This window comes from Prionailurus bengalensis, chromosome B1, assembly GCF_016509475.1.
Source record: "Prionailurus bengalensis isolate Pbe53 chromosome B1, Fcat_Pben_1.1_paternal_pri, whole genome shotgun sequence".
Taxonomy (NCBI): domain Eukaryota; kingdom Metazoa; phylum Chordata; class Mammalia; order Carnivora; family Felidae; genus Prionailurus; species Prionailurus bengalensis.
In genome coordinates, this window is record NC_057344.1 from 121,565,686 (window position 1) to 121,577,851 (window position 12,166).

At 38.8% G+C, this 12,166-nt stretch overlaps 1 protein-coding gene across 2 annotated transcripts in view; it reads left to right on the plus strand.

The window, feature by feature from the left end:
* The window catches only part of PPP3CA (protein phosphatase 3 catalytic subunit alpha), a 328,963-nt gene that overhangs the window by 267,784 nt on the left and 49,013 nt on the right, over window positions 1–12,166 (plus strand). For both annotated transcript variants that reach the window (XM_043571713.1, XM_043571717.1), the window contains exons 7-8: window positions 4,831–4,908; window positions 7,370–7,464. In XM_043571713.1, coding sequence (XP_043427648.1) covers window positions 4,831–4,908; window positions 7,370–7,464 — 173 coding nt within the window. The remainder of the gene's footprint in view (window positions 1–4,830; window positions 4,909–7,369; window positions 7,465–12,166) is intronic.

Consider the following 12,166-nt stretch of genomic DNA (forward strand, 5'->3'; position numbering starts at 1 on the left):
GCAAAGGGTTGCAGGCTGAGTGCCTCTGCTTTGCTGAACCTGATGAGGGAAAGACACCCTTTACCTCTCTCACCTGCAAGTGAACGTGAGCTCCAAGAAGCTGACAGGTTGCTGCTTAAATTTAGGATATAAAGACAAATTTAAAAATAATATCTGTGTCTTAAGGCGTTTACTATTACTGAATTAAACGTAATTGACACCACAACATGACGAATGCTGTCTTAGACAAATACGCTCTGGGACCATGGGAGATGCAGCAGTTCTGTGCACACCTCAGGATGAGCTGGGTTTGAGGGGACGGTTCACCCGTGATAATTCAGTGAGGGCTTGGCAGAAGAGTGGGCTTTTCCAGAAGTTAAAAATACTTAAGGAAAGTATAAATGAAGACATAAAAGCATAAAAAAGCCTTTTGATAATGTCCACTGGTAGGGGCGCCTGGGTGGCCCAGTCGATTAAGTGTCGACTTTTGAGTTGGGCTCGGGTCATGATTTCACGGGTTCATGGGTTTGAGCCCCGCATCGGGCTCTGCAGAGAGTGCAGAGCCTGCTTGGGATTCTCTCTCTCTCTGCACCTCCCCCACTCGTGTTCTCACTCTCTCTCTCTCAAAATAAATATTTAATAAATAATAATAATGTCCTCTGTCTATATCTTAAAGAGATAAATGCAGAAGGTTTAACTCAAGATCTAAAATATAGCTTAATATAGGAAGGAACAAAAATAAGAGAATAAACAGACTGAGTCTAATAATGGCTATTCTCTCTGATGGCAAAACAGCTTTTCTACCGTTTCTCACATGTTTGTCTTTTCTACCTTCTTTACCTTTGCTCCTGCTCAGTCTGTGTCTGCCCCTCTCCCTTTCTAACCGCTTTCCTATCCAGTATTCCCCAGACGTCATTGCTTTTAAGAATTGACACAAGTCACAACTAATAAATTTAACACTGTAAAAGAAAAAATTCAATGGATTAAATTTCAAGATCTAATTGGCTTTCTGAAATGATTCATGAACCAGGCAGCACCCCTCCTAGCAAGTAGAGGGGTTCTGAGGGGCTGTACAAAAAATGGAAGGTTTTTATAGGAAGGAGGGCAGGGCAAGGAGTTATTAGCAGAAGGAAAGAAAGTCTTGTTTCAGGCCAGTCACTTTCCCTTCCGGGAGGGGCAGGGGATCTTATGACCATTACCTCATCGTCTTTTGGTGGAGGCAGAGGGCCCATGCGACAGATTACCTCACTGGTGCCCCTCAGAAAATTCCTGACTGACCAGTTAAGATTTACACTTTTGGGGGAGGTTGAAACTTCCCTTAGGTTAGGTATTAAGCCCCAATTTGGTGACTTGGCCTAAGCAATGCCGTTTTAGGCCTGTAGCTTGCTTTTTCACAACAGCTACCATTAGAATCGAGGGTTGCTGACTCACCATTCCATGCTGCATTCTGTCTTCCACACCATGGTGGTGGAGAGAAAATTAAGAGTTGTTACGTGTCTACCACTATCAGTCCAGGCCCTGGACTAGGGAATTTACATATATTGCTAACTCATTTAGTCTTTATCTTAAGTTTGTGGTATAAATGCTACCGTCTGCATTTTTACAAATGAGGTAATTCAGGCTCAAAGAGGTTCAGCAATTTTCCAGAGTCTACACAAGAAATTGGAATAAAAACCCAGACCTAAGGATTCCCACTATTCCATGGAAATTTCCACCTCCTTTTCTACTCAGAGAAATGTATTCTCTAGTGCTTAAGGAATAATCATGTTCCAAGTGGGGAAAAAAAAAAAAAGCATTTTCAGAGAGTGCAACTTCTTCCCCAAACACAGCAGTGCATGCCGGTAAATGGATATCACAAAGCTGAAAGAATCACTACCCTTCCCAGATAGTTGCATTAAGTCTTATTTCAAAGACATGTCCAGGACATTGGGTTTGATGAAACCATACAAGCGTTGCCTGACAAGGGTGCCCCCTGGAGGGCTGTGAGTGGGACTGAGATGCAGCCGGCCCCCTGCTAAAAACGAGGCATGGGCCCTTGCTTGGGCTGACCAGCCTGGGGCAGAAGGGGCTCTTCTTGTTGGGCACAAAACACAGAAGCATCACCTCATTAATGCAAACAAAACCCCAAAAGATCTAACATGAGATAGATATTTTTGAAAAAAAATCTCCCCAGTCCCCTGTTTTTGCTTTCTTGTTTCATAATATCAATGCATGCTTTACTTTCCTGCCTAGATAATAAATACCCTCAAGACAGAAATCACACCTTACACTTACTGTACCACCTCTCCTGGTGCCTAACACAGGGATTAGGGATTGTTGCATCCAACAAATGGAACATGTCACCAGTGAATCTTTGACATTACCATTCTTAACATATATCTTCTTTAGTTCTTTTTAGCTGGAATGCTTTTTTTTATCATCCTTTCCATTAAAAAGCACAAAATATTGTGAAGTTTTGTGGTTTTTTCGCCACCTAATATCACTGAAGACTTTAATGTATCCCAGGCAGACAGTTGACCAATAATGGGAATCTTGATAGCCAAATATTTTCTAAGTTTATTTAGAAAAATGTTTGTAATTCTTCGAGAGTTTGAATATTTGATTATGTATGCCTTTAAACTTCCAGAGATTTTCTTCAAAATGAGTTCCTTCCAAGTAATAATACAAGTGTTCCTCAGTTAATGCTATTAACCTAGCAGATTGCTGCAAGGTTAATTTTGTTTTCTTCAGATTACTGTTAAAAATCAGATATCTATTTCCATGGGGGAAAACTTAAACACATAAGGGTATAAAACTTAGCATGAAGAAAATATATTAAAATGATGCTTTCATAGGACTAGTGTGGGTTCTAACAAAAGGAAAAAATAAATTTAAAAAGTGCTGCCAAGCCATTTGTCCAAGGACAAAACATGACAGACCTAGACAAACACCCTCTGTCTTACAGTGGTACAACAAGGCAATAAACTATATATCTAAAGAAATATTTCAAGGGCACAAGAAAAAAAAAAACGGCTGAAAGAGATAGGGAAGGAACATTTATTGAGTGCCACCCTACTCTGTCTTCCCTTGGCTGGGCACTTTATGGCTAAATATGTACAAACATATGTGCTATTCTTTAAAGACCCAGCAATGTCTCAGCAGTTAGGGTTTCTTTTGTTGACACACACTGATCTGGAAAGGTCGTATACTTACCTTCTCCTAAGATAGAACAAAAGTCTTTGGAGACACATGTTGGTCAACTTTCCTAGATATGATACAGACACATTTCCCTGTGGACACTCTGGGCCATCTTCTCCAGTTTGTAGGTTACCATGTAACCCATGGCTACATTTACATTCATTTACTGAGCTGACCTGGGACAGCTAGGAAGTTGTCTTTTTCTCTCCTTAGCAAATTGCTAAAATATTCTAGAACACACATACATATGCTCACAAATGCACATAAATGTGTGCACATGCACAGACTATTTTTTTATTTTTTTAATGTTTTGTTTATTATTATTATTTTTTTTTATTTTTGAGAGAAAGAGACACAGAGCACGAACAGGGGAGGGGCAGAGAGGGAGGGAGACACAGAATCTGAAGCAGCTCCAGGCTCTGAGCTGTCAGCACAGAGCCCAATGCAGGGCTCAAACTCACGGACCGAGAGATCATGACCTAAGCCGATGTCGGACGCTTAACTGACTAAGCCACCCAGGTGCCTCATGACTATTTTTGATTTCAGATCCCAGTTTTGCAAAGAACTGAATCCTTTTAATAATCAGCATCTCTTCAGTGGTATGCAAGATTAATGGAATTTCTTTTCTTTTTGAGCAGGGAATTCTTACAAAATCTTTAATATAGAAACTCTTTGCATCTTCTCTATAGTAAATTCATTGAGTGACATGTACTATTTAGTATCTCTTCAAAGTGCTACCTTTATAATTGCTGAATTGTTTCTTACAGTACGTGTAGTTTAAGTTCTAGTGGGCATCCACAGTTTGTTTATATTAAAATGGGCATTGGTTTGCTGTCTCTTTATTTGAAATTTCTAAAATTTGTTCATTTTTATGACATTCATTTATCTCATTAAAAATTCTTGGAGACAAAGTGATTGCAAAGAGTTTTACAGGTTTAGTTTGTAATTTGCATTGCATTTTTAATAATGTTCTCATCTTTGGTTTAGAGATTTCCTTAACAGACAAAATCATCTTGATTATATATTTAATGCTTTTATTAAGTCAGTATAAAGAATAAGTCTTAAGATATGGTTCTGTTGATCGTATTTAAAGTACACAATTTAAAACCTGTGAATTCCATAATCGTGTTTGGATTTTGAAGGATATATCAATTAATGTACTCATAAGTAAGTTGATAGCTCGGTTTCCAGAAGACTTAGTCTCTCCTACTCCCTCACTCCGTCTCTCTGTAGAGTACTCAGGCACGCACGTGCATCCAAATACAAATGGTGCTGTATTTGAGAACATGGAGGTTTATGTTTTAAATTCTATTCTCATGTTATCTTGATGCTCCTGTTCACCTGTGTTTAAACGTAGACTTGATACTGGTTTTCTCTATGAGTGGGCATTTTTCTAGTGTTGTTATATAATGGCCTGCATTCTTTGTCCTGTTCGCACATCTCCAGTCCTTTCTGATTATGTAAAAAAGTACAGCTGCAGGTGTTTTTCTGCCACAGGGCGGGGGGGGTGGGGGGGGGGGACCTGTCCTGAGAGCCAAGAGGCTTGTTTCATGAATGATGTATGTCTGATTACGCTTGATCAAATCACATAGATGGGGATGTTACAGATACATGTGCTACACTTGATGATTTCGTAACAGATGCTTCTTTCTCTTTTCTTTTTGTCTCTGGCAGCTACCCGGCTGTATGTGAATTCTTACAGCACAATAACCTGTTGTCTATACTCCGAGCCCATGAAGCCCAAGATGCAGGGTGAGCAGTTTGGTGGGTTTACGGAAACTATGTGTTGTTCCTGGGTCCCAGCTTCCTCACTTTGTTCAGGTTTGGAGGGTCCCTTTTGGTAGGCTCTCTCCCTGAAGCACTTAGATCTTAACATTGTCTTCTGATGACAGAGATAGGGCAGGATCCTGGGGAATGAGTTGTAAATGTGTTGTAAGGTCTTCTTTAAAGCACCTCCGTTTTTAGCCTGAACAGGTAAAATTTTCAGCTGGCTTTCTTAAGCCCTTGTAAGGGTCCCTCTGATTTCCTTCCATTCCTGCTCTTCCCACGGTCCAGTCAGTGAGTAAATTACCAGCAACTTTTCAGTCTTGGTTGGCAGTGTGAATGAGAATTACACGTAAATATTTAACAGATATTGCACAGTGTACTCTTGTTTAAAGAATATCATTCCTGACCCTTGCGAAGTTTTAAAGGACAAAAGCAGAGGCATTTAAATGAGAGAGAAAGTCCTATATTCTAACTAATAAATGTATAACATGATTTTATAATAGTGAATTTTAAAATTTAGGGTCCAGGTTTCATATAATTATTAGTATAATTGGTAGACCAATGATAAGGGCTTAGAAAAGTAAGAAACATCAGATACTCAGTTTGATAGTGCATTGAATCTGCACTCGGGAGCAAGAGGCATAATGAAAAGCATTTGATGTCCAGTACCCTTCTCAGTAGGTTCCACTGAAAGGTGTTGTTTGCCTTCAAATGCTTAAACTCATTCCTTCATATTCTGAATTCTTTGGAATAGAGGACCGCTTAGTATTATACTCTGTGTGCCGAAATCAGGAGTAGAGATGCCCACATCCTGAAGTAAGCCCATGTCCGATGATCCCACATCAAGGCAGATCCCAGACTCCTTTCAAAGTTAGCTTTTTTCAAGCAATAATCAACAGGGATGAACTGACCCAACAGCTTAGTATTGGATCCAGTACTATCATGTCATAGCTGACCTTCGACATAACCTAATGATATGCCTAACCAATGGGGTCCTCAAATAAGTTCTTTTTTGTTTTCTTTTTTTAACTTTTCAAGGCAGTGATGTCACCATGCTCTTTTGGCTGACTATCCCAACTGAGCATTTTAGGCAGCTTTATATTAATCCCACTACAGACCGGAAATCATCTGCTTATTTGAAAATATTTTAAAATAATGCATCAGTTAAAATCAATTAGTATATTTGTTCAAAACGGGCACTTGATTGATTTATTGGGGGTAAATTGCGATTATGTCATTTAGTTTCTTTGTTTTTATTTGTTATCAAGTAGGCCTAGCCAGTCGTGATTTATAACGTCAAAGTACTAAGATTGAGGGTGTTATTATCTATCACATTCTGACTTTTTTTTCCTCCAGCAAAGTTCAGTTGGATATGCAGAATAAATACTTCTAGAACATTTCAAAAGACTTTTAAGAAGATATTTTCTTCTAGGAAAAGTTGTATCAAAATATTTTTAAAATTATAATTTTTAAGGTGGTTATTTATCTATCTAAAGGTACTATTTGAGGCACCTTTAGAACCCAATTAGAGTAGGCATGGTTATTCTGCCATAAATAACTGGCTCAGAATACCCAAGGAGTGATAACATTTTGTTTTGCGTTTTATAAGAATTTTTCTAAACTGATATTACTAAAATCTGTTACGTAGAAGTCGTGACATGTGCTTTCACCTCAATGGAAAAGAGCCAGAATTTCCTGTAATGTTTTTGATTATTTGAGGACTAAAATCCTATTTTTGTCTAAGTAGAAGAAAAGTAACTGGATTGTTGGTTTATTTCCAAAGATCTTGCAGATGTTCTGTTTCATTACTGATTGATTAAATATTACCCTGCTGAGACAATAATCTTTGACCTGCAGATCTCAGAAGAGATTGGTAATAAAGAGAGTTCTAAAATAGAAACAACTTTCAATATGTAAAACCCATAGATTTAACCATTCTTTGAAAAGCAAATCACTTAGTCAAGACCATAACAGAATATTGCATAGGTATTGCACAGAATATTATATGGATAACTAGAATAATCAGCCTGGTTTTTAGTGGTAAAGATTTATATATTGCTCTGCTTATTTAGTCTTAGGTCAAAAATATAGGCAAACTTCTCAAAAACATGGTAGGTGCAGGATATCTTCGTGTGAAAGGTAACCTTTGTCATCTCTGTTGAACGCATGGAAATGAATTATGATTTTTCATTGAATTCCACTCTTCCCCTAAGTCCGTTAAACTCAGGAAAGGCCTACTCAGAAACTGTACATGTTTCATTGTCAACCTTGAGATGAATTGATGTCTGCGTAAAACAGACTTTAGAGAGAAAATTTTGTTTAATGTTATGTAATTGAGTTCTCTTGGAGTGATAAAGCATAACTTTAGTTTTCTTTTTCTAAGGCTATAATTTGATATCATTTTTTTCATAATAGCCTTGTTTTAAATCATATTTGTTGTTTTTAGGTATCGCATGTACAGGAAAAGCCAAACGACAGGCTTCCCTTCTCTAATTACAATTTTTTCAGCACCAAATTACTTAGATGTGTACAATAACAAAGGTAAGTGGTTTTAGAGCCTTCTTGCGCTCTTACATACTATGTGCAATAATTCATAAGGTGTTTTATTTGGGTTTGGTTTTAATGAATGTTAGCCATTCTTTTCCCCCTTGCTTTTTCATTTATTGTTGGATGCAAATCTTGTGATTATCTTCAGTTACAGATTCAGTTGATCTGGATGTGGAGCCCAGGCAGTGTTAGTTTTTAACTATTCTCCAGGAGATTCTAATGTATAGCAGGGTCTATAGTAAACTGGTCTAGTAGATTTGGGTTTTAAAAGAAATAATTGAAAGCAATCCAAAATCATGCTTCTTAAAAAGGATGTAGATTTCAATGAGAATAGTGTGATGGTGCATGTAAGGGATCAAGAACAATAAGCGGAAGAATCTATAGTTTGAAATTCAAACTCAAATTGCATTTATTGAATACCTACCACGAGTCAGATACTGTGCTAGGCAAGTGCATATTCATTTATTTTTTAAAAAATGAATGAAACTTAAAAGTAAATATCATTAGCCCCACCCCCTCTTAATATGAAGAGTATCTGTTGCTAAATTACCTTGCCCCAGGTCACTCAATTAGGTAGTGATGAACTGGAGTCAAACCCGTATCTTCTGGTTTAGCATCCTGTACTTCCTTTGTGAAACTCCATACCTGTGTGCCTAAAAGAGGCCAGGAAACAAGAGGGTATTATTTACTGACTATAGGAAAGAGAGGAGGAGCAAGGGACACATTATCTTTTTTTATCAAGGTAATTTCTTGATTCAGAAATGACAGGAAGTGGTATAGGTGTGACAGAATGGGTGATAACATATGAAAGAGCCATTAACTATAGTTGGCATTGGTCTACGTAATATTTATGCAGCATATCTGAGTGTGGCTTTCTGAGATCCTTGCCTCTCCCCACATACACACACATCTGTGCTGTCCTATAGATGGAGCACATGACTCTCCAACCCCTGCCTCCACCCTAATAGCCCAGAGAGGCATGCCTTCTGGGTGGGATGGCCACACCACAGTCTCTTACCCTGCCATTTTTAACTGTGGTGGGCCCTCCTCTGTGGCCACAGAGAGAAGTTATCAGAAGGCACAGTGAAGTTTCTGTCACAACCATGGATGGCAGGGGGCAACAGAGAGTTGCCCCCTCTTTCCTAGTTGCCTAATTTCTAGAAAAGAGGAGCTGTCCTTAGTACTCTGTGGCAAGAAGTGTACAAAGTAAAACAAAATATGCTCTTGATGTGCCAAGTGCTTATAAGCCAGTTGACAAAGTAAGACATGTGGGTGACTGAATAAAAATACAAGACATGGTGTCATTGAGTAAAACTAAGAGAGTTGAACACGAAGTACATTCGACAAGAATGATTTTCTAGAATGGTCAGAGAAGGACTTGTTTAAGGCAAAATGTGACCTGGGCATTAAAGAATGGCTCACATTTGATTGGAAAAAGGAAAAAATAATAATAAAGTCAAGACCAGTGTTTTTGAAACTTTTATTTTTAAGCAGCACTTTTTTTTTTTTTTTTTTTTTTTTTTTTTTTTTGCCAGACAAAAGTCTTAGTCTTAAAGTCTTCTGTATAAAACCAGTAAGAACTAATTCCCTTGGATTGGATGTGGGTTCTCATACCAGATAATTTCCCTGTGGTACCTGCAAGGAATGCAAGACCTCCGTAGGTCATGTTGCATGTCCTACCATGATCCTGTTAATTCCTTCTTTTAAAAATGTTTTAATGTTTATTTATTTTTGAGACAGAGATAGAGAGCACGAACAGGGGAGGGTCAGAGAGAGGAAGACACAGAATCCGAAGCAGGCTCCAGGCTCTGAGCTGTCAGCACAGAGCCCAACGCGGGGCTTGAACTCACGGAGTGCGAGATCATGACCTGAGCCAAAGTCGGACGCACAACCGACTGAGCCACCCAGGCGCTCCAATCCTATTAATTCCTAAAAGTATACACAATATGAACACTTAGGTTTTTTTTTTTTTATGGCATTAAAACCATTTTTTTTTCTATTTCACCTGGTGAAAGGAGCACCCAAACAAGCAATTTTCTTGACAGAGACCAATTACTAAATAGCACAGATGATACAAGTTTTTTTTTTTTTTTTTAAGAATTGACAAAGAGTTAAAACAGTAAAAAAAAAAAAAAAAAAAAAAAAAAAAAAAAGAAGAAGAGGAAGAAGACTGGGATTTCGCTCCATATAAAACTGACTTAGACTTTTTCTACTCATCAAAATGTTGGGTATCAGTTTTGCTTGAGACCAATTGCAATTTCTCCCACAGGGTATACATTGCTTCTTTGTCAAGTGTTCTGATTTAACAAGTAGAACTTAATGGGGTGGCTGGATGGCTCAGTCGGTTTAGCTTCCGACTTCAGCTCAGGTCACAATCTCACCACTACTGGGTTCAAGCCCGGAGTCAGGCTCTGTGCTGACAGCTCAGAGCCTGGAGCCTGCTTCAGATTCTGAGTCTCCCTCTCTCTCTGCCGCTCCCCTGCTCACACTCTCCCTCTCTCAAAAATAAACATTAAAAAAAAAAAAAATAGACATCAGTGAGTTGCTATCTTTGAGGTTTTGTATTGCTTTCACTGTTTTCTTGTGTTTAGGGTAGATCACATTCTCTTAGGAAGGGGAGGTTCATTTTGGGAACCTTTTCATAAAAAATTCTTCTGAAAGAAAAAGATAAACTGATAGGAAGAAAAAAGGTACATTCTTCAGTTTGAGCATAATTTCAAAAGACTTTTGTGTAAAATCTCTGAAGCACTTTAAAGCTATTATGCTAACACTGTGTACAGTATGTGGAGTAGGAGTCAGTTATTCACAGCTGAAGTAAGGATTACCGGATTTGAATAAAATAAATGGCAATGAGAATTTTATAAGGAGGTGCAAGAAAACTGGGTTGAAAGCACCTTCAAAAACATAATCAATGGACAGAGAGTGACGAATCCCTAAATTAATCATTTGATTCTTAGAAACAGATGTGGGGTTGCGGGGGGGGCGCCTGGGTGGTGAAGTGGGTTAAACCTGACTTCAGCTCAGGTGATGATCTCGCGGTTTGTGGGTTCCAGCCCCGCGTCTGGTCCGACTCTGTGCTGACAGCTCAGAGCCTGGAGCCTGCTTCAGATTCCGTGTCTCCCTCTCTGTCTATTCCTCCCCCGCTTGCGCTCTGTCTCTCTCTCAAAAATAAATAAAGATTAAAAAAAAATTGAAAAAAGAAAAAAGAAAAACCAGATGACCAGAAAGTGTTCTGGAGTTATAACCCAATAGTTACAGTATGATTTGATTTTTAAGTGCCTACAGATTAAAGGCAGCAGGAATGTTCTTTGGCAAAATGAAGTGATGGGGAAAAGAGTTTCACTCTGCCATCTTAACACCTGTAATAGATGCGCGATCAGCTTCATGTTTAAATGTCTGTTAGCTCCGATTAGAAGTTTGTACTTGCCTACAAGAAAAGCAGCTTTCCGCAAGTGATGAGGACCGTAAATGGCCCGTCCATCCGTTGGGGTAACCCACACGAATTCATGCGGTTCTTATCCTTTCCGGTCTGCATAACACAGGGAACAACTCCCCTGGCCTCTCTTTCCTCACTCTGACAACTCCTGCTTACTCTTGTAACATGCCAGGGCAGAAGATGTAGATTTGAATCATAGCTCTGCTATTAAACAGCTAGCTCATTTACATTTATTGATATGCAGTGACATCTCTGCAAAACGAGAAAAAAATTTCTTTTGTGAATAATAGATGAAATTACTCTGAAACAAAATGCTGTGAGGTATTAAGATATTATCATCATTGAATATTTTATGTTGCTATCATTATGCCACCTGTCAGTGGCTTCAGGGAAACTGACAGATGATACAGTCCTCCTCAGCCTCTTACTTATAGTTTCACTTTATGGCTCGATCTACCTTAATACCCATGTCTCTGCTTCTCTTTGGGTGAACGCTTTACTTGAGCCAAATTGTTCTACTCGTTGTCCTGAATGCAGTGACTATCCCTTCCATTTGGCTGTCCCTTCCATTGCGTCTTTGCCCACATAACTTTTTTTTTTTCATTTAGATTACTAGTCTCCCTTTTTCTTCTCATCTAAATGGCCTAGACCCACCAGGCTGTTTCTATGCAGACTTCTTTTGGTAGTGCTTCTCCGAATGCCTGAAATAGCAATCATTTGCCCTTGTATTCATCAATTATTTTTCTTTTCTAGTTAGCTTTTCCTACAGTTAGCATTCCTATAACTTCTCAGATTATAATCAGTTTGAAGCAGGGGCTTGTTGATATACATTGTAAAGCCCAGTAGCCTGTATTATGCATGGTAGGCCTTCAACACCTGTGTTGAATGATGCATTTTCTTTCTTCAATCAAATAGCAAGACAGTGCTCAAAAGTTACTCTACCAGTATTGACCCACAGAACTCCATCTCGTTTTAAATTACTGTTGCAACCCGTTCTGATACCCTTTCCAAATTGGACTGAAACATTTGCAGAGCACTTTGCACATCTGAGTTTTCTCAATCTGTAGCCCTAAGGGTAAAGCAATTTCATAATCACCCAAACACACCAAACAGAAGAAAACTGTAGAAATGACACATGCACATATCTGCTGCTGTGCTCCTCCCTCTCCTCCCCCTCCCGCTTCTAACTCCTCCTCCCCCAATTCCTTCTCCTCTTCCTCCTCCTCCTCCTCCTCCTCCTCCTCCTCCTTCTTCCTTTTA